Below are 23,672 nucleotides of genomic sequence, written 5' to 3' on the forward strand. Positions count from 1 at the left end.
CCCTTGTGTTCAACCCCATTTCGAAAACAAAACAAAAAGAAGTCAATAACAAAAACAAAAAGAAGTCAATAACATTTTTTTTTTTTTTAATTAAAAAAACACCAAGAAAATAAATGAATCACTGGCAGCCACCAGTTGAGAATTTCTGGAACACACTCTGCACATGATCAGATTAAAGTGTGTGTGTGTGTGTGTGTGTGTGTGTGTGTGTGTGTGTTGTGTGAGTGAGTGCACACACATGCATGTCTGTCTGTCAGTCTCTATGCGCTTGAATATGTGCGATTTGGGCCTTGTTACACTTTCTCTGTTTCTTGTTTCTATCACTGCTGTTGCTCTGCTGGCAAATCTGCACTGTTTGTTTTCTTGTGTGTTCTTTTTTTTTTTCCGTTTTTTAACTGCCGTCAGTGAAGAGGATGTTTTTTGGTAACCGTTATTGTTATGGTGGTCGTCTTACAAACAAATCCAGTCCAGATACATCAACATGTCTGTGCACAACTTGCCTTTTCCAGGTTGTTGTTGACATTAAAGAAGTCTTCAGCATCAGTGTGATACACAGACAGCACAGACGCCTGGCTCAGTCCCACCTTCAGCTCCTGAAGTATGAAACACAAGGACTTGTGTGACAGGCAGAGAGAGAAAGAGAGGGAGAGAGAGAGAGAGAGAGTGTGTGTGTGTGTGTGTGTGTGTGTCTGTCTGTCTGTCTGTCTGTGTTTGTGTGAGTGTGTGCATGTTTGTGTGAGTGTGAGTGTGCGTGTGCGTGTGCGTGTGCGTGTGTGTGTGTGTGTGTGTAATACAAACACAAAGTAATTTCAGCGACAGAGCATTGAAAATAAAGACAGAGAACACACACACACACACACACACACACACACACACACACACACACACACACACACACACACACACACACACTGTCTTAATATGCAAATCATTATAGCAACAAGGTGTATCAAAAGGCATATCTCATCAACATTCATTACCAAAATACAAAGTTTTTGCAAATAACACAAGCCTATATCTGTAGATCTGCCCTGGGCTTCTGATAATATATATTTCTTAATCTGTTTACAGAGAGACTGACAGATAGATTGACAGACTGATTGATAGATTCAATAATTTGTTGATTGATTGAATAATGTATATAGGTGGGTAGGTAAGTTTGGAAACAGATAGATAGACTGACTAGTTGACTGACTGACTGATTGATGCATCCTTGATACTTTTAAAATGGAAAGAACATACTGCATGTTCAACAAGCTGGTACCTTGGTATCTGGGAAGTTCTACAAAAGTCAGAGTGAAAATCATGCATGGCAGCTTCAGTCCAGTGCTGGGATTGTCTGCTATGAATTAGTGTTCTTCCCCTTCACCACTGCTTGGCCCAGAAATCTGGACCATCATGACTGGAAGGTATATCTTTCTTTGTGTGTAGCAACGCAGATTTCGTTAGAATGTGCAGCACTAGAGTGACCCTCTGAGGGTAGTCTGGAACCCCTGAGAATAATGGTGAAAGAGTCCCAAGGACCCCCAATTAAGATTTTTAACTCACCAGAAGCCCTGTCTGTCTATCCTTTGCTGTAAGTGCAACGCATGCAAGAGATCAATTCAACCAACAAATAAGCATAAATGAAAACAAATAGAAAAAAATGAATCACACCAACAAATGCATTAATATATGCATACAGAAACACCGACATTACACACAAGTTGAACGTAACCCTCCAGCAGTCAACATCAAATCACAACGAACTACAGTCTCACCTTCACAATCATGCGCACAAGCCACTTCTGCTCCAGGGCAGAGAGGTTCTTCAGCAGGTACAGAATGCTGTCTTCCACAGCCGTTTTTTTCTTGGCGGCATTGTTGGAGGCGATGGAGTCCAGAGTTTCGTTGACCTGCTGGATGGTCAGTGATCCCCGCTCTGGGCAACGTGTTTTCAGCACAAAGTAGGCCATGCTGGCAAAGTCCCCTGCGTCCTATTGAAACATCAACTTTACTTAAGTGGTGTGTTGGCCAAGAGGTAACGTGTCCGCCTAGGAAGCGAGAGAATCTGAGCGCACTGGTTCAAATCCCACTCGCCAATATTTTTTCCCCCTCCACTATGATGCTGTTATTGCAGCAGTAGTTTTGCATTGCAGTGCATTGCATTGTATTGTATTGTATTGTATTGTATTGTATTAACTCAAGACTGCGAAACACACTTTGAAACCATTCAAAAACTGGCCCAAAAGAGACAAGAGTGGCTGTTCTTTGTTGCTGCCCTACATGCCAGAGGGCACTGCCGGCAGTAAGTATTGTGTTGTATCATACTGTGCTGTATCACATTGAATTGTATCGCACTGCATTGTATTGGAGTGGATTACTTTTCATCACAAAAGATTTCTCTGTGTGAAATTCCGGTTGTTCTCAGAAACATGTTGCTAAAGTGCAGCACCAACTTTTTTCTTTTCTCTTATTTTTTTTAATACTTTCTTTCTGCCTGTTTATTTTTTTAATCATCAAAGTAACTCCTGAAAATATATTATGGTTGCCAACATGCTGGGTATACAAAACAGTCATACATGTAAAAGCCCACTCATACATGTATACAAATGAATGTGGGAGGTGCAGCCCACAAAAAAGAAAATGAAGACTATCAAATATGGATTTTTTTTTTTTAACAGAATGTTGCCAGGGACAACCCATTTCTTGCCATGGTTTCTTTTATATGTGTGCAAAGTGAATGCTGCATGGAATTGCACACATGGAAAGATGTATCACACAATGAGAGATGTATACATAGATATCCAAATGCACGCGCATGCACACACACACACACACACACACACACACACACACACTTTTTCTAAAACATCTGGTGCCAGTACTCAAGTAAACTAGAAATAGAATGCAATGGTTTTATTTCTACTGTGAAAGACATGATGTGACAAACCCCACGAGCGGTTTTGACAGCTCGGTAGTTGAGAAGTCGCTGAGCATCAGCACTCTCTTTCCCCAGACACAGCACCTTGATCATCAGGCGAGCCAGTCCATTCTGAAAACAATCAATGCTGAGTAGACATCATGATTACACAGACAGCCAGGCAAATAAAAGGAAACACAAAAAAGAAGTGGGAAAATGAAATAATTCCAAGCATTTTTTTTCTCTTGTGTTTGTAGTTTACAGCTCTCACATTCACTCATACTGATTAGTTTTTACATGTAAAAGCCATCTTTACCCCTGCCATTCAGACAGCCATTCTCTGTTTTCAGGGGATATTCTTTCCATATAAAATGATACAACTAATTCTGAGATAAGGACCTGTGAAACACTATACTGTTTACCATACTCTATCAAATATTCCACATAGTATGCTGGTGCCTAAGCACATCGGCTGCATACATCTCATGTTTAAATGCAGTTCCAATGAATAGTAAAACAAGATAGACAAAAATACTGGGAAAACTGGGGTGTTTTTTCCCAAATGGGCAAACGTCCTGACAAAAACGTATGTGTATAAGGACTATAACAATAAGTGTTTCCAATCTATATAAATTCATACTATAAAGGCTGGTCCAGTAACACTTGTGTCTAGCTTTCTGCACTGAGTACAAGTGCAAACATCATTTTCCAGTTTCACTTGCTACCAACTCACCCGAATTCCAATGCTTTTCAGACCATGGTTCGAATTTAACTCATTTTTTGGGTGCCAGTTGGGCACTCTGGACAAAACATTTGAGTGCCCAATTGTGGTTTTGGATGCCACCATAATAAAATGAAATAAAATGTGCCAAGGAAAGTCTTTCTGCCAGGCTTCATTATACATGCGCTGGCGCTTCGATTTGTATTACCACTATTTATTCTTTTTGTCATCCTGAGCTTTCATCTGTTTCGGGAGCCTTTCTTTTAACATTGAAGATGGGAAACATCGTTCGTCGCTTACACACCATGAACATCAACATCTGATCGTGCACATGCAAAGATGCTGCTCCGCGAAGCGACCTGCAGCAGACAACACTTCACATTCGATCGACCACATTTGAGCTTGCTTTCTTGGTGTGTCTTTTAATTTTCTTTTGCCTGTATCAATTTATTAGTGCCAGCTGGGTACTCTCAACAGAAAACTAAGGTACAATTTTTTCTCATAACACATAGCATTAAAAATGTATAATCAGCGAGTTCAGTACCAATACAGCCTTCCATCCACATTTAACTCTTTATTAAATACCTCTTTAATACCATAGGCCACTCTTTCTCTTTCCAGGTGAGGCAGCAACAGGCGCATTGCTGGATAGAATGAATCTGTCTGGGAAAACAAACCAACATCTATGATTTAAAATCTGCTCTGCATTTGAAGGTGAGCAAAACATTGCACAATCAGTGCCACTGCACAACCAGTGAACAGAAGTTTATAGCGCTATGCTGTTAAAAAAGTGTAATTACTTTGCTGATGGCACAGGGCACAGACAAGAACATTATGGAAAATTATTAACCAGTTCAGTGCCTTTCATTCTGAACAAAATTGCACTTTTAAACTACGGAGAGATAACATATACCACATGACTCCTGCTTGCTCCTTGCCACAATAAACTAAGAAGGGTGTTGGGAGTGTCGCAGTGACAGTTGTCATTTAAATGAACATAAAATTATTTTAGAAATCCTAACTAACACTCCACTCTTAATTCAATGCATTTATAAAAATTATAGTTTTATTCCACGCATGTACAGCAACAATTAAATAATCCTACTGCATCCTGAACATCTCTTGATACTGACAGATGATTAGATAAGCTTCAGTCAAACACCACGCTGGAAATTAATCATGATCCTGCTTTAAGATGTTGTGTACTGTTGCCATCAGCAGAGTTCTGCATTACATTTTTTAACTGGTGTTTTGCAATGTTTATTATTTGAGTTTCTTGATCCATTTGACTTAGGCTTCTCCACCTCACCACTTCCCACCCTAGATAGTTTATATTTTTCAATTAAAGTGTGAATATTGCTCAGCAGGGTGGTTACAGGGCGATGATATTTACCGTTGTATCTGCATCAGCAGTGTGGGTCTCAGTGTGCAGACGTCGCCATGTTTCAACAAAGTCCCTCAGAACTCGTTTTTTCTTGTCGTTCCCTTTCGTTTTCGATAGCTTCTCAAGCAGTCCACACAGCTCTGCAAAGGCTACTTTCCCTGCAACCGTCACATTGCCGGGTGAAGATGCTTCAGCCATTGCTAGTCACTTTCACACTGTTTGTGATAACATGTAGTTTGATCAAGACAAGTTGCAGTCTTCTTACTTTTGCTTCCGATTTCACAATGTGTTGCAGTCGCCTTGTTTTTGAAAGGGGAGGTCAGTGCCGACTTCCGGGTTCTTGGTGTCTTCTTCGTGGTTCCCCTTTGTCACATGGAGCGACGCTTTTCGAAGTTCGTAGTTTCATACATCCTACGTTTTTGGTTTTTGTTTTGTTTTTTAACCTTCCTTCTCTCCAATGCTGGATGATATTTCACAATTCACATTACTTTTCTTTTTATCAAATTTATGGAATAAATCAAATCAGTATTCTTTAACTCGGCACTGAGATACGATTTATATGTGTGTGTGGGATTTAACCTGGATGACCAAAGAGTACAAGTGATACATGATAAATTACTTGTGGGGTTTTGGGGTTGTTGTTTTTTTTGGTTTGTTTTTTTGTTTTTTGTTTTTTTTTAGGTTTTTTTGTTTCAATATAACATTAAAGCTGTATCTTCTCTAAGGTTATTAGTATAACCCTCTATCGATTGGTTTGACTTTCAAGCTTGCGATCCAGAACAAAATGTTACTTTGTGCAAAGTGAAAGTTGTACAATTTCTTTTTCTTCAGCATCGGTTTTTTACATTGGGTAACCCCAAAGATGCAACCCTTAAAGAAATTATAATTTCTGGTGCTCAGATCACTCAGCTTTCACAGTCATCTTGTTAACCATGCTATTTCACTGTACTGGTCAAAGAAGGAAGTAAACATTTTACTATTCAATTCAGCATTGGATGACAGTGGACTGAAATGGACAAACTATTCAGATTAACATTTTTGAATATCCAAGCTTCACAGAGGTTCTTTGTGTATTGTCTCTTGCTATACATTTACTTAATCTTTGTTCACAGTTGTTAAAAAAACACATTCTTGCTCTTAATGTCTTAGGACAGTTAAACTAAACAAAGATAAAGGCATGTACATTTCTCAGTTCAGTTGATTTTCTGAAAGAGGTGTCACTGCCTTCAGACAAATCCATGTATGCTACACTACATCTGCTAAGCAGATGCCGGACCAGCAGCGTAATCCAACGCTTTTAGGCCTTGAGGGGAAAAAATGATAATAGATTAAAATTTTGTTACATAACAAAATAAAAATAAAAATAGATTGAAATATATAAATAGAATTTTCACCTTTCAAACCATTGCTACAGTACTTGTGCTAACCATCAGCTAGATTTCACTTTTCAGTTATCATAAATAGCAAGTAACAGTACAGAGAAATGAACTAGAATTTATAAAGTTTATAAACAGTGCTTCTTCCTTGTCTTCTTTTTCTTCTCTTCTCCTTCTTCATTTGTGGGCTGCAACTTCCACGTTCACTCGTATATTCACGAGTGGGCATTTATATGTATGACCATTTTTACCCTGCCATGTAGGCAGCCATACTCTGTTTTTGAGGGTCTTCCATGTCTAAATTGCTCTTCTCTTCACTTCACCCACTTTCCAAGTAATATTTTTAAAAACATACCAAAATTACAATGTGTTTGTTTCATCTGTTCTCTGTGTGGCATATTCCATTCTTTAATAGATGCTAGTGTTTCACATGTATTACACCATTGTTTCTGTGAATACTTTATGTCAAATGAAGGGTATATGAATGGACTTGGCCCTTCCTTTTTGAGGGAAGTCTTTGGATTGGATATGTTTATTTAATCGTATCTTGTATAAATTTACCTCTATGATAGCTGATAGGTTGCTCTAGCAGCGATAGTTGATATCATTTGCCCTCATTACAAAGGGTAATATTGATAGCACTTCTTCCTTGTTGAAACGAAACTTTAATATTTCTCATTTATTTGCCTTGCTCTTTTTTTCCAGTTTATATAAGATAGCTTACATGATTGAAACATGGTGTCATCTTCCATTATGATCATTTTCAGCATTGCCTTGGTGGTTCCTGATGACTCACAAGTTCACTTACCCATGGCGCCATCTGGCCGAGGTAAAGCTGCTTCAGCAAGTAAAAATTGCAGCAGCTGCTTCTACGGAGACAGAAATTGGTTTTGAAGATGCAAGGGATGAGAATAAAGATAACAGCACAAACAACACTACCGTTCCCATCACTTGCCATTGCACAAGGGCTATAATAAGGTATGTTACACCCCCTGGCAGAATGAAGTAATCCCCCCTCTGTCCCATTACCTTTATTTTGTAATCATGTACAATATGCTTTTTCTCCCTTTTTTTATTTTTTATTATATATATATATATATATATATAATATATGTACTTCAGGTTGTAAGTTGAAATATTTCACAGTTCTACATTACAAATTAAAGTAACAATACTCAGTATTTCATGGTGATGCCGAATCAACATTCACAGCCTTACATGTCTCATTCTTTTTTTTTCATTTTCAAGATATATTTTACAGTCGTCCATGAAACAAATTTTTTTTTAGTATACCACTCTTATTCTTAATTTACAACATGCAGGTGTTTTGGGGGTTTTTTGGGGGGAGTTTTGTTGTTGTTGTTTTGTAAGTCTGGGTCGTTTATTCATGAAATTGATAAATGCATACACAAAATTTAGAAGAATTCAAAAAGATGGGAAACTGGTTTAAAGCAATCTGGAACATTCACTCAAAGTTTGTTTTATTCTGAGAAAGAATGGATAATCTGAATATCAGAAGATTATCTATGCCATTAGTGAAGTAGAACGAAAGAAACATATTTTGGAAATGTTTTTGCTGCACTATGAATATTAAAGATAAATTTATTGTGTTTAATGCCACATTTTACAAACACATGTGTGGTTTTTGAAGTTGTGTCTTTTTATTAAACTGATGTTCAGGTACGTTTGAACGTAGCTGAAGTAAATTCTGACATTGCCATTGTACAATTGAAATAAAGAAATATCAAAATTAAAGGTACCATCTCTCTCTCTCTCTCTCTCTCTCTCTCTCTCTCTCTCTCTCTCTCTCTCTCTCTCTCTCTCTCTCTCCCTCTGTGTGTGTGTCTCTCTCTCTCTTTCCTTTTTTGGGAGAGTCTTAACACTCATCCAGTTATCTTCTTCTCTTTTTTTTTCTTTTTTTTATATAAAAATGAAATAAAAAAGCAGAAGCACATATGAAAAAAAAGGACTTTGAAGAGGATGGCATCTTCGGTGGACTAGGTCTTCTGTTCTTTCCACAATAGCTGTTTCAATGATACTTTATAAGATTTAAGATATATTATTTGTGAATGATTTTTTTGTGTTTATGTGTTTGCAAACTTGTGTGTGCATATATATATATGTGTGTGTGTGTGTGAAACTGTTTTATCATTGTGAAATGCTGATGTTATTGAATGATTCCAGGGACCGGGAGCTGTTGAGGTATGCCCGTAGCGATTCTGACTCCCAGACTGAGAGTGACAGTGATTCAGACCTGAGTGGCACACACAGTGCCAGCACTAGTGACACAGATTCCAAAGACTTGTTAGAAAATCAGACATCAGAAGTCAGTACTTATACTGTTAGCGAATCAGCAGAAAAAGTGAACCGCAGGGATTTTGATGTTTGTGAATCAAAAACACACAGATGTGAAGATTCTGAAGTGTGTCACACAGGAATACACAATGCCACAGACTCCGATACCTATCCTGACCAGGAAGAGCTAAACTACGGTGTGACTCTAGATGAGATTCTCTCAGCCCTGACTTTAGATGAGACCATCACTGATGGCAGCCATTTTGAGCTTCTTTCCATTGAAAAAACTCCTATAAATAATCTTGAGACAGGTGTGCTTACAGAACCTACCTTTGGTAGTGAAACTGATATCAAGGTAGTGAATGGTGAGTGTCAAGACGGCAGCAAGCAAGTTTCTAAGGAGGAAGCATCTTCTGAGACTGGTGGTGATAGTAGTGATGATGAGGATTCAGTCATTGAGGAAGCAATAGATGAAGACTTGCTGGAATCGATGAGTCTACCTCTTTGCTTTGGACCGCAGGTAAGGTTGAATGTCGCATCACAGTTATTGTGTGTATCAAGAAAAACTTACTGATATTTCTTAGCCTTACCTGTACAGGGTGGTTAATGTTTTTAGACCCAGTTATTCTAAACACCTGATAATATTTGAAGTAAAGCCATGAAAATTGCTGGGGGAAAAGGTAAGCATCCCTTAGAATGTATATATATGACTAGACTGCTTGGATTTTTGTTTGTTTTTTGGGTTTTTTTCAAAGAACTGGTATTATCTATTTATGTTTCTTTACTCATTAGGGAAGTATATGCGATATTTATTGGTTCTTGTTGTAGTAAACACTGACTCCAGTCCACTGAAAAAAATCACCTATACAAGATCCACATATTTGAAGTTTTATTTATGTTAAAATTTCAGTGATCTGTGAAATGATATTGATATAATACATCTGCATTTCAACAGCCTTTTATCATTACAATTTTTTTAATTTGTGCAGAACCTCACATATGGGACTGATAGTTGAAGAATTTGGAGAGGCTTTTTCAAAGTTAGATATTGTGGGCAGGGGGAAATGGGGCACTAGATATGAAGTAAATGCTCTGTAAGTGTACCGTGAAACAGAGAAAAGCAGCAGTCAGTGTAGGTGTGTGTGTTTTATGTCTGTGTGCATACATGTGTGTTTGTGTGTGTTCTCTGTGTGTGTTTGTGCATGTGCACATGAGATAGAGAGAATTCTTGCACAACTGGCATGTTTAGTAATTCAAATATGTCTTGTTATTTTTTGTTCTTTTTTTTTATATCAGCCAGGAAAATCAAACTCAAAAAGAAGACCCAAGAAAAGACAAAAGAAAAAGAAGAAGAAGAAACACAGCTTCACTGGGGAGGAGCACAATCTAACCAACAACGCTGACGCAGATGCTGCAGAGGAAATCTTTGACGAAGCATTGCTTGATACACCAAACAACATACTCAGTGGTCCTGTCTTCGGTAAAGACTCTGAAGAGATGGCATTCTACTCGTCTGTGTGTAACCGCTTTGAGAACTTTTGGGCCCAGTATGGGGAAATACTGGTGTGGAGACTATGGATGCAGAAATACCCAGACTATGCTCACTATGAAGAAATGGCCACCATGCCCCCCGTGGAAGAGGTGGAAGTGAGGGGGGATGAGTTTGGGGAGCAGGTCTCTGCTCAGCAGCAGGAGTTGACTGAGCAGAGGGTGTCTGATGAACAGCCGGACTTGACTGAGCAGAGGGAGTCTGTTGAGCAGCTGTCTGCTGATCAGAAAATGGTCAATAAGCAGGCAACATCTGAGCAAGTGAATGGTGAATTGACTGAGCAGACGGTGTCTGCTGAGCAGCTGTCTGCTGACCAGAAAATGGTCAGAAAGCAGGCAACATCTGAGCAAGTGAATGGTGAACAAGTACTATGTTCAGAACAGAGGATATGTTCGGAACTGCAGATGTGTAGTGACCAGGATACGTCAGCCAGACAGAAAGATGTATCTTCAGAGCACACACCAGACAGAATTGCTGCTGTCTCTGAATGCAGCTCTGTCAGCAATGCAAATGAGAATTTCAGTGCAGGTGTTGAAGATGCTGCTTCACAGTTCAGTGATGACACAGTCACTGGGGGCACCAGTGATGTTAAGGATGCAGTTCCAGATAAGAACTCTTCAGAATGTGCCAGTGCCATAAATAGGAAAAGTGAAAACACATGTTTGGACAAATTTATGGAACACAGCAATGTTGGAGATGGTGATGTCAACAGCAATAATGTCAGCAACGTTTCCAGCAGTCCTAACCAAACAGTTCTTGTATCAGATGTAAACCAGGGTGACATCCCTACCACTCATCTGACTGATTTCAACCAAGCCATTCGCTCAACACTTGGGAGAGTCAGTGAAGGTGACTTGATAGGAAATACTGCTGAAGAAGAAAAGGATACCATCGACGAGGGTAAAACAGAGCAGCCAAATGACGATAATGAGAGGGCTATGCATACAGTCCACATGATGCATTGTTACGCTGGGGGCAGTAATGGTGGTGGTGATGGAGACCATGGGGAAGAAGAGGCTGACAACAATGTGAGTGATTGATACATGATAGGCTTGGACTGAAGAATGTGGTGTCTGTAATTTGGCTTTTATTGTTGAATTGTACGTCAGGTCTTGGGTCCAAGTGTCCATTATTGTGTGTAATACACTGAAGTGTTTGTGTTTATGACCCAGATTGCTTTGTATGCATGTATGAAATCTGTCTGGATTCTTGTTACATGTCTACTTTTTATTCTTCTTTTCTTCCCCCCCCCCCTTCCCACCCCCCTTTTTCGTCTGGTTGTGTGTCATTGAGCAATCAGTTATTTGTATTCTCTGTTATCATTCTTATATTTATTATATTTACAAAACAGCAAATTACAAGTTTTGTTTTTTGTAAAATCGAAGAGAAAAAAAATAGACATGGAGCCAGTTCAATGAATTTATTTAGAAGAGATTGTGACAAACAACTTAAGATTTGTATAGATAACATTGTATAGCAAAATAAGCAAATGGAACAAAGATATTGTTTTTCAAATTTTGTCTCAATCCTTGAATGAGTGAATTTTAGATTTTTACATGTCAAAAAGGTAATTGTTAAGTGATCAAAGGTCTAAAAGAAGATGGCATCTCTCTCCAGGAGGGGAACTGTGACGAAGACAGCCAGACAGACAGAAACAGTATGTGGCAGGAGCTGTGGAACGAACACTACATGGAGATCTACAGTTACTACGGCAATCTGTACAAGGAGTGGCTGGGTTCTGTTGAGGAATGTGGTGCTGCTGCCAGCGACAGTGACTTTGTGGAGAGAATCATTGGCCAAGACACAGAGGTGGTTTTCACAGAGGAGTTTCTGATGGAGGTTCCTGCTGACCAGTACTATCAGGGTTTGTACACTTCTTGGAAAACTGAAAGAGGAGAGTCATGGAATTTCAGAAGAAAAAAAAACAGTACAATTATGTTTTTACATATCAGGAAACTGGAAAAAAAATATATTATGGAATGAAAACAGGATTTCAGGATTGTAAAAATCATTGAATTGTAAAAGATTGAAAATATTAATATTTGAAAAAGAGTTGGAGTCATGGAAAAGTCATGGAATTCCAAAACAGTTTGAAGCATGAAGGTTGTCTTCTTATTTTGCCCTTAAAAACAAAAACCTGTGTACATGCAATATCATGTTCTGTCTCTTCAGATTTTCCTGAGGCAAATAAAGCTTTTCAGGTCTTAGATCCAGAGGCAAGATTTTGTCCTGTATCTTGTAATGCAGATATTGCTATACAGATGTTGGGCATGGGTAGGTCTTATGACACTACATCTCATTTCAGCACTGGTACTCCAAAACTTTTTACCTTTCTTATAGAGTTCTTGATGTTCTCCAACTACTGTTAATAAGAACAAATAATGCTGCTAGATTCCTCACTGACTTGAATTTGTATGCATTTTAAAAACAGAGAGTTGCTTCTCTTTATTGTTGTTTGATACTTTACACTCTTAGTCTCTGTGTTCTTTCAAAATCAAATCAAAATTCTTCTAAGCAATCATCTATTTGTTCTGTATTGTCTATGTATTCTGTGTAGCATATTCAAGAATAACAAGCTCTGCCAGAATGAAGCTAATTTGTTTTTACTTTTTATTTCTGTCACAGCTGTTGTATGTGCATGTCAAGTGAAGGGTATAGGGACAGGCCTGAACCTTTCTTTCATATGATGATGGAATGGATACTTATATATAGCGCCTATCCTCAGTCAGAGACCAAACTCAGTACTTTACAGTCATTTGCACAACAGGCTGCCTACCTGGGTGGTGCCATCTGACTGTTGCCATTTGGTGCTTATTCATTTCCTGTGTCATTCAATAATGTTTCAGTCACGCACACATTCACACTCATACAGACATGTAACAATTTATGTGTATGACCATTTTGTATGTCTGGGTTTCTTCCTATATACCTTTCATTTACCTGTGTACTAGCTGAATTGTTAGCATGAGCAGGATTGACTTGAAATTGTGTACCTCACAGATGAATTGTTCTTTCAAATTCCTTATATTAGTTTGAAACAACACCCATTTTGTCAGTGAGGGGGCAGTTATGGGTCTCCAAACATCTTTGATGAAAACAAATTTGTACACTGAATGTTTTGTTAATTAGGTTTTCCAATCCTATCTTCATCATCCAGCAAATTTGTACATATTTAGATGGATGATACAGTCACAAACCATATTTAAAAATATTGACACAAAAGATTTTAATTCCCAGCCTTCTGAACTCCATAGATCCACACATTGAATTTCATTATTTGATGCATAGATCTTAAACATAAATCATCATGACAAACTGATACTTCAAGCACTACCAAAATTAGCAGTTCTGTACTTGCGACTGTTGATGGAAATTTTGAAAGAGAATCCAGTTAGGTCAACCCAATTTTGGTCATTGATTGAGTTCTATTGACAGTGGATTAATACGTTACTGCTGGTCTTCAAGAATAGGTGTCTCCTTCCACGCATACAGTCACAGAAGATAACACACTGGCTTGGAACAGGGTAAAAAGAATGAGAGGAAAATCATTCACATTGTTCAGCTGCCCACTTTGCCACAGTTTAAGGGTCATATGTGTTGTGATTGACAAAAGTAACGTTACACCAGGGTCAGGATTAAAGTAAGAGTCAACAAGACATTCAGTGTGTGGTGGATGCATGATTATAGATTTACTGGTGTGTGTGTGTGTGTGTGTGTGTGTGTGTGTTGCTGACATATGTGAGATGTGCATATGCTGACTGACAAAGCATTTTCCTGACTGAACCAGTCCTGGCTATCAGACTGAAACTGAAAAAAAAACGAAAAAAAAACATCTCTTCTGTCGTATGATTTTGCTTACTTATTTATGCCATTGTTAGGTTTTTGCTCTTGTTTCAAGGTTTATGTACATTATATGTATGTCACTCTGTGTATGTGTGTCACTCTGGGCGGGTTGTGTGTGCTCTTTTTCTCCTTTTGTTTTAAGGGGTGGGGTGGGGGATGTTTTTTGTGTTGTTGTTGTTCACTTGTTGTGTTTGTGTGTGTGTGTGATATCAGAGCTAAGTTCTACAAATCTTTGAAATTACTGAGACTGAAAAACAAATGATGTATTCTCAATATCTGTATCTATGTGTCTATTTCTTTTCGTCCCTCCCTTCTTCCCTCCCCCCAAAAACAAATGATGTATTCTCAATATCTATGTCTATGTGTCTATTTCCTTTTGTGCCTCCCTTTCTTCCTTCCCCCCCCCCCCCCCCCCCCCCCCCCCTTTCTCTCTCTCTCTCTCTCTCCTCCTTTTATTTATTTATTTTCTCTCTCTCTCTCTCTCTCTCTCTCTCTCTCTCTCTCTGTCTCCTTCTTTGTATCTCTTCCTTCTTTACCTTTTTCCTTCCCTCTCTCCGTCACATATATGCATACTATGTTGTTTTGTATGGAGAATTGTGTATTTTCTATGCTATTTATTTGTTTGTTTGTATTTCTGTTGTCGTTGGCATGCGATGTGTATGTATTTTTTCCCCACTTTTTCATTTCAAATATATTTCCAAGACTAGTTTTACGTTTTCTTTACAAGGGTAAGATAAGTGCATATTCCTTTTCCCTCAATAAAGAAAGATTCGATTTTGAATTCTCTCTCTCTCTCTTAGTAATCACTTAAAAATTACGCAGGACAAATCCAGGAATCATACAATCTCGGCCCAGTTACACACAGATTTGAAAGTTAAGGATTTTTTCCCCCTTTAAATAAGCGTCTCAATAATAAGCAGCATTTTTCATACCAAATCCACAGATTATTTTTTGGCGATGCGTGAAACCAGTTCAGTAGATCCGATTTTGGTCACTGATTGGTTCATAGGATTCAACATTCGACTTCCTGTCTACTATTTTAAATACTTCCGGTCAACAATGATAGTGCCTACACACGTGGTTAACAGGGAAGTAAAGAAGATGATAGGCGATAGAATCAGTTGTATTAAAAGAAAGAATGTAACCAAAAGACAGTAATATCCCAGAAGATGAAATAAGTCAACAATAGGCACGTTGTGTGCAAGAAGATCGTTCAACTTCAACAGAAACCAGAACATTGCAGTCCAAATTGTTCGTGTGACGAAGTCGGAACGAAACTGCCTTTGCTATTTCGGAACAAAGGGGCAAAACGCTAAAGAAAGCTCGGTAAGGGGTGGCTTTATGAAATTTCCTGTATCTGTGGACGGTATATTTTTCAGTTATGTATGAATCGCTGCTAGGTAAATATATGTGTGCACATAACATTTGCCATTCTAATGCCAAGGATGGCTGTTACACTGAAACCACTTAAATAATTGTTCCAGTACTTTTCTTTTGAAATTCATGTAATAATGTTTGTTTGTTTTAGTTTATTAATTATTCAGGGTTGTTCGTGTTTTAATTGTGTTTGTGGCTTTTGTTTAAGATAGTGTGTATTTTGTTTGTTTTTCTGTTTGTTTTGTTTGTTTTTGTTTTTTGTTGTTGTTTTTTGTTTTTCCCGCATTTAACCCCATATTATATATAACAATATAAGGTATTATTGGAATTTAACAATTACTGTATTAAAACTTTTTTTGAACAGTTCGCACCCATACAGTTCATGTTAATGTCATTATTGATCTTAAAAAAGGTTGTTGTTTTTAATTTTGATAAAGTGTTGTTGTTTTTAACATATCTCCAGGGGCATTGTTGATCAATTGCTATCTGCTTCAGTGTTTGTATGCATGCATTTGTGTGTATTTGTATGTGTATTTCACAGTGTGTATGTATTGACTGTTGTTGTTTTTAAACATGTTTCATACATACTTTTTTTTCCATTTTGTATAAATGTAGACATGAGTTTATATGCTTAGCATATTAGCAGTAATAGGCACCTGATTATGAGTCACAGTAGAGAGTAAAATATGTATAGATTATCAATGTCCTGTGTTCACAGGAGCTGCAGAAGAGGAACTTGAGGCTGGTGACCCATGGCATGAGAGGTACACGGTACAATTCTTTTCAGCCATCATCTGTGTTGTTTTGTTAAGCAAGGCCAGATACTGTAGTCAGAATATATACAACTCTGAAATATTATATAATAAATATTTACAGTTGTAACAGTTACAGGTTTATTTATTTTTATTCTATTAATTTCATCATAAGACTTTTTAACATAACCTTCTGAATTTTGCGCTGTTCAGTTAAAAGCAGTATTATGTAACTGATAGACAACAGACTTTATTGATAAGTTCTTGGCAAGTTAAAGGTCATATATTCCATCCTGAACTTCTAATGAGGCTTGCAAAAAATGTTGTAGATTTAGCACAGCCTTATGTGATTATCATTGTTTGGCAGGTATTTTGAGTGTTTGAATGGCAGCGGATGAATCCAAAGACATCTGCCATTTTTCAACACTGCCCCAGACTATTCTGCTGTCATAAGAATCAACAGGAGTTCGAAATATTTACTGGTAGTCCATTATTTCATGATTGTTTGACAGGCACAATAGCTGAGTAGTTAGAGTGTTTAACTTCTAATCTGAGGGTCCTTAATTTGAGTCCTGATCACAGCACCTTGTGGGTTAAAGGTGGAGACTGGTTTTTCCAACCTCTCAGGTCAACATGTATTGTGAATTGCTCATGCCTTAATTTCCTTTGAGTGTGTCTGTGTGTGTCTATATACATACATACATACATACATACATACATACATACATACATACATATATACATACATACATACATATACATACATACATATATACATACATACATACATACATATACATACATACATACATACATATACATACATACATACATACATACATACATACTTACATACAGACACTCAAACACACACACACACACACACACACACACACACACACACACTCACTCACTCACTCACTCACTCACTCACACACACACACACACACACACACACACACACACACACACACACACACACACACACACACACACACACACACACACACACACACACACACACACACACACACACACACACACACACACACACACTCACACACACACACACATACACACACTCACACATGCGGATAATCAAATACTCCAGTTAAAGATGCCATATTCCATGTCAGTGTTTCCAGGTTACAGATGTACAAACACACCCAGCATGCATCCACCAGAAAATGGGATGTGGCTGCTCAAATAATTGCATAAAAACAGTCATCCACACAAAAGCCCACATTGGATATGACAAAGTGTGAACATGGGAGTTGCAGTCCGCTACTGCAGAAGGAGGAGTAGAAGACCTTGTCTGTTTTTTTCACTCTTTTATATACTGTGATGTTGTCCAGAACACTTGAACAAGTCTATGGAACATGTTCAACATTGAAACTGGAGCTTTGTTTCGCAGTGAAGAACAGATTTTCCCAATAATGTAAGAACAATTACACTTTTTCCTTTCCACAATGACTCCAGTATCTGAATATGAATAATGCGGTTATCAAAGGATGTTCTGCATGAAGATCTCTGATGGAAAATGTTTGCAACCTTCTGATTTCATTTGCAGAGAAGCGGACGAAAAAGATGAGCGGCCATTAAAAAGATCTGTTGGTGAGACATTGCGTTCCTTGGGACTGACGCTTCCATCAAGCGAAACGGAAGAGTAAGTGTTCAGATAAACATTAGATTAAAGTCAGTAACATCATTATTGTGATGAAAAGAAAATAATGATTTCATAATAATTTGTCAAGGATCCTCCAGCTGTATTGTGAATTTTAATTAATTGAACTGAAATGGAGTTAAATCACTTTTGCTGACCAACTATTTTTGCCAGAGATACTACAAAACAGTTGCTATGTGGTACCAAACTTTGGTGCTTTGTAGAGTACGTAGTGTGCATTTATATGTCAAAAAGGATTGCAATAAAAATGGGATCTTTCAAATGAGTTCTTCTGAGTCAGGCTAGGCTAAAGAGCTGATATCTTTGTCTGCTTTACACATGTTCTGTTTTTCGAAATACCTTTTATTTATAGCAGTCATGTGGATAAAATGTCTTTTACCAGATGCCTTGATTATCACTGACTGGTGAATACTGTGTTCAAATATCGACACCTAGTGCGTGAACCCACATGCTAAAAAAAAAAAAAAATTTTAAGTAAACCTAACTGAAATTCAGTACACACCACTTTCCCAGTGCTTCAGGTGAAAGGCATGCTAAGTTACAACCAGACATGAAGTTGTATGTAGGGACTTCATGTTCTTACTTGTTATTTTTTATTTAGATACTGTTTCTTATTTTTTATTTAGATACTGTTCAGATGTGGAAACAGGAGCTTAATTCATTCTCTCTCTCTCTCTCTCTCTCTCTCTCTCTCTCTCTCTCTCTCTTCCAGCGTGGAAGGACAGTGCATCAGCAGTACTATCAAAGGAGGTCATGTAGCTTGGATTAACAGAAATGCTGTAAAACAGTCATACATCAACACTGGCCTCAACACCAAGGTACCTGACACCAGCATGGTTGGTAGTGAAAGCCTCAGCCAGGAGCAGAACACAGAAATGTCTGACATGGAATCCAAAAAGAGAAAAAGGAAGAAAAAGGTGCGCAAGGATGATCATGAGGATGAAATTCACACAGAAACAAAAGCTAGAAAGAAATCCAAAAAGCAAAAGAAACCGAACACACGTGTCATGTTTGACGATGATGGGAATGCCATTCAAGGAAAACCCAGCATTGGCCAACCCAGCAAAGTCCTGGCCAGAGCACGGCAATTCCTGGAAAGTGTAGCAAAGGAGCAAACCAGTAATGGTTCTGCTTTACCTCCAGCAGATCCATCCTCTGTGCACCTGAAACAGAAGCCTATGGACAGTGATGGAAATGAGGACTCCAGTGAAGAGGACACAACAGAATCTGACAAACTGTCATTGTCACTAAGTTTAAGCACCAGTGATAGTAAATCAAACTTGGATAAAGACTTGTCATCTTCCTCCAACATCAACACTGTTAGTAGTGCCACAAACCTGGATATAAACAGTTCACTATTGGCTGGACAGCATGTCAGTGAGAAAAGTATCAGTTGTGATAAAAGCTCTTCTTTGAGTAGCCTAGTTACCACAGATAATAAATCTGAGACTCAGGTTGGTGATGAGTTAACGTCCATGTTACAAGGTGCTGACTTTCCTTTTGCCAGTTTTGATGATGTTCCCATGGAAACACTAGAATCTAAAGACAACCAATGTGCTGTAGGAAACAGGACTAAGAATTTGGACGAAAGCTGTGAAATAACTGTGCCCAAGAAAAAGTGCAAGAAAAAGAAACGGAGCAAAAAGAAAACGAGAGAGACTCCTCAAGCCCCAATGCCTCCAGAGGTGGCTGGGAACTCAACCCTGAGAAAATACTGGGCTCAGAGGTACCGTCTGTTCACCAGATTTGATGAGGGCATCCAGCTTGATCATGGTGAGTGAAATTATGGTGTGTGTGTATGTCTGTTGCTGGTTTTTGATTTTTCAATGATTCCAAAAAAAAATTTTCTATGAGAAAAATATGGTCTCTACTGTCCATTAACTTAGGTATGATTGTCTCAGCGCAGTACCAGCTGATTTGGATGTTTATATGTGTGTAAAGGAGGAGGGGAGGCGTGGGTTTGTGGGAATGAATTTTTTTTTTTTTCACCATAGATTGCCAGGCACACCTGTTTACTCAGTGCATTGAATATTGCATCCTCCACAGTTGCAGTTCCAAACGTGCATTTAAAATAATTATTTTGAACCATCTCAGCAATATCTCTTGGTTTTCTTTTGTACACATTTTTCATTCTGTCAATGATCATGAACCCTTGCTGATTAAACGTTTACTGCTGGTGCTAGCCTGTTCATGTTACATGATCGCCGTGGTTACTTTTCTGCTCTGACTTAGCATGAGAAGGCAGTGACATGAACACATTACAGCTGACTGATAACTGAGATGCTGCTCATCTCACTGCTACATCACCCCATCCCATCCTTTTGTCACCCCTACTTCACACTGTGTTGTGATGATTCGTTTTACCACTTTCCCTCCACTTTTTTTCTCTTCACAAATGGAAATTTGTCCTGTTCTCTGAAATCAGTGTGTGTTGTGATCAGCTTGTTTTAAATTCCATCTTCTCTTTTGTTTTGTACATGTTTTATAAGATTTATTCATGATCTGTTGTGAGAGCAGTGTTATATTTCTTTGTTCTGTTCACTATCTGTGAATTCAGAAAACCAGTGTGCTTTTGCAGATAAGCATTATTGTTTCTCAAGTCTTGCTTCTGACTTTTTTTTTTCTTCTTTTTTTTTTGTTTTTTTGTGGGGTTTTTTTGTTTTTTTTGTTTGTTTGTTGGTTGGTTGTTGTTTTTTAAACCTTCTGATTCTTTTTGCTGCGCAGAGAGCTGGTTCTCAGTCACTCCAGAGAAGATCGCAGAGCACATAGCAGAACGCTGTCAGTGTAACATCATTGTTGATGCATTCTGCGGGGCTGGTGGCAACGCTATCCAGTTTGCTTTTACCTGTGAGAGAGGTGAGTAAAAGTCCAACAACAGCTTTAATTAATGAGTTAGGGCTCCAGTTACGAGGTAGCAAGTATGCGATGATAAGAAAAGGCTTTTTTCCCTCTCTCTATGTGAAGAGCGACAGATTTTCCTCAATAAACCAGAATAAGGAACAAAAACAAAAGAAATGTATTTCTATAATAGCAGATGAGTCCCACATTGACAGTCTTAATCAAACAGGGATGGCCTATCTAAGAGTGCTCACATTTATAGTATGCTTCTGGTTCTGTGGAGAAACAGAGAGGTCCTTGAAATTGTCATTGATTTGAGGGTCAGGGAACCCAGATCAGAGCTTCCAGCACAATGGGAACACACACACACACACACACACACACGCACATACACACACACACACATATATATATATATATATATATGCACACACATACATATACATGAAAACATACATGTATGTAAAAATAAAGAGGAACAATAGGAAGTTTTATCAATTTTTCATTAATAAAGCATTAACTTGTTCTCTGTCTTATTATATATACGCCCCCCTTTGCTTTGTGTTGCCCAGTGATTGCCATCGACATTGACCCAGAAAAGCTGAGGCTGGCCAAAAACAATGCTGAAGTCTACGGGGTCGCTGATCGCATCGAGTTCATCCTCGGCAACTTTCTCGACCTTGCGCCCAGCCTTGTGGCTGATGTGGTGTTTCTGTCTCCACCCTGGGGAGGCCCGGAATACCTCAACACAGAGATCTACGACCTCAACAGTGTGCAAGATTTGGAAGGATATCCTTTGTTTTTTGGAGGGGAAGAGGGTGGGTGAAAATATTGTAGTGAGTTGTGATGAGATGGGATGGGCTTGTGTTGTACATAAGCCTAAGGTGTCCATTATGGTATTATGTTATTTTCTAACATTCTGTAATGAGATCCTCTCATGCTCATAGAGATGAAATAACGCTGGCAGACTTTTTATTATTGCATTTGGAGTAGCAGTGGACAGTTGAATAACTGGATTCAGAATGCTTTAACATTAGCAGCTTTTCTGTGGTGGTGGCTTTATCTAAGAGGGGAATGGGCAGGACAATTCATGTATGAAAAAAAAAAGTTTTTTCAGCAACTATTTAGTTATGTTTGACTGATAAACAGTCTTCAATAGAAATTCATTTCATTCTGTAATAACGGCACATACCTGCAGTGTCATTTAAAGTGAGAAAGTGGTGGTGTTTGTTTTTACCTTGACCTGCAGCACATATAACCTGATGTCACTGAGTCGCAAGATCACACCAAACATTGCCTACTTTGTGCCTCGTAATGTCAACCTGGAACAGGTAAGAAAGTTGGTATATTTGTTACTTTTGGCCCACCCACCCCTCAACCGCCTCCCCTCACAGCACCAGAATCTTTCACTGAACATACAGATGATGAACATGCGGGTTGGTGACAAAGGGTTCTTTCTGATTTGAGTTCTCTCTCTTTTGTAAGTCTAATATTTATAATGTTCAAGCCATTGAAAATGCTTCTGATTCACATTCTGAAAGTCAGTGGCAAGGCTAACCTTTCACACATGACTTTGAATAGTTTGATGTGAGATGACGTTTAGTTTGTTCAACTATTTTATTGTGTGAATGAATGAAAATGGCAAATATGAGACTGTGTGTTTGATCTGATCATGGTGCTCTGAACTAGTTTTGGTGGACAAAATGACATGTAGATATAATATATTCATTATTGTAGTTTTTATCATTGTTGTCATTATCATAGGTATCCTTGCTTCCTCCTCAGCTGCTGTTGTTGTTTACATGAGCAAGGCTATAAATTGTGAGCATCTGGGGCAAACTTAGTGTAAGAATGGACCATTAGCGCGTTTGTGTCGTGGTGGACTTGTATAACTGCAACTTTGTTGCATTTGCTGTGAGGATAACTTTGTTGCATTTGCTGTGATGATCATAGTGACAGTCTAGCATTTCACATCAAGATAATGTAAGAATGGATCATTAGTGTGTTTATGTCACAATGGACTTGTATAGTTCTGTCTTTGTTGCATTTGCTGTGACGATCATAGTGAGTCTAGCAGTTCACATCAAGATAATGTCATAACCTGTGTTTATGTTGATGATGGTGATAACAGTGACACTGTTGTGTTTTCAGCTGACTGCCTTGGCAGGAGAAGGAGGCAAAGTGGAGATAGAGCAGAACCTTCTGAACAGCAAGCTGAAGACCATCACAGCTTACTATGGGGAGCTGGTCATGGATGGAGAGGACTCCTGAATAGTTTTAATCTGTGTGCATGTGTGTGTGCACGTTTGTGGGTGGGTGTTTGGATGTGCACACAGGTACCTGTGTGTTTGGAACAGACTGACAAGGTTTCTAGATCAGTTTTAGTTTCTGTGTTGCTGTCTATTCACATTGCATGATTTTTTTTTTCTTTTTACCAAAACATAAGAAATAGAAAGACAGAAACAAAAGAACTATGTGTGCTGTTGGTTGGTGAGATTTGATCCTTCTTTTTTTTTTCTTTTTTCTTTTTTTTCAGCTTCATTAGCACATTTGTTACAGGAAAGTACAGCATATTTGGAGACCCAGCAGAAATTATGGATACATTGGCATATTTCAGTTATATGTTTTTATTTGTTTAATTTGGAGCAGCACATAATTTTAATGTAATGACGCATTATTCTGATAAAAACAAAAATGTAATATATGTTTCCTTGCGGACTGTATTGTCTGTCCTTATGAAAACTGTTTCTAAGATTTTCTGGAACAAACAAACGAAAAAAGGAAATCTTTGTACTTTTGAAACAAAAATAAAGTGTGTATCATTCCTTCTGTGTTTTATATTGTTGACAGTGCAGATGCTTTGTGATGAATGGGTGATAGGAACATGATCAGACTGTCAAAGAGATGCCAGTTCCTTAACTCTTTCGCCACTGTAGGCCACTTTCGTCAGA

General features: G+C 38.3%; 2 protein-coding genes across 2 annotated transcripts in view; one reads left to right on the plus strand and one right to left on the minus strand.

The window, feature by feature from the left end:
• LOC143295277 (DNA ligase 4-like) overlaps nucleotides 1-5,334 on the minus strand; it is a 31,560-nt gene extending 26,226 nt beyond the window's left edge. The window contains 5 exon segments of the mRNA XM_076606897.1: nucleotides 501-593; nucleotides 1,761-1,976; nucleotides 2,933-3,034; nucleotides 4,209-4,286; nucleotides 5,017-5,334. Of these exon segments, the coding sequence (XP_076463012.1) occupies nucleotides 501-593; nucleotides 1,761-1,976; nucleotides 2,933-3,034; nucleotides 4,209-4,286; nucleotides 5,017-5,205 (678 nt within the window). The 5' untranslated portion in view covers nucleotides 5,206-5,334.
• On the plus strand, nucleotides 5,318-23,546 carry LOC143295276 (uncharacterized). Its single transcript, XM_076606896.1, has 12 exons — nucleotides 5,318-5,399; nucleotides 7,151-7,361; nucleotides 8,568-9,198; nucleotides 9,975-11,255; nucleotides 11,845-12,091; nucleotides 16,166-16,211; nucleotides 17,770-17,865; nucleotides 18,596-19,656; nucleotides 20,608-20,739; nucleotides 21,294-21,510; nucleotides 21,974-22,052; nucleotides 22,873-23,546. Exons 2-12 carry the CDS (start codon nucleotides 7,171-7,173, stop codon nucleotides 22,990-22,992), a joined length of 4,101 nt encoding a protein of 1,366 aa, XP_076463011.1. The 5' UTR covers nucleotides 5,318-5,399; nucleotides 7,151-7,170; the 3' UTR covers nucleotides 22,993-23,546.
• Nucleotides 23,547-23,672: the final 126 nt, after the last annotated feature.

The sequence above is a fragment of the Babylonia areolata genome, chromosome 20 (genome assembly GCF_041734735.1).
Source record: "Babylonia areolata isolate BAREFJ2019XMU chromosome 20, ASM4173473v1, whole genome shotgun sequence".
Classification (NCBI taxonomy): Eukaryota; Metazoa; Mollusca; class Gastropoda; order Neogastropoda; family Buccinidae; genus Babylonia; species Babylonia areolata.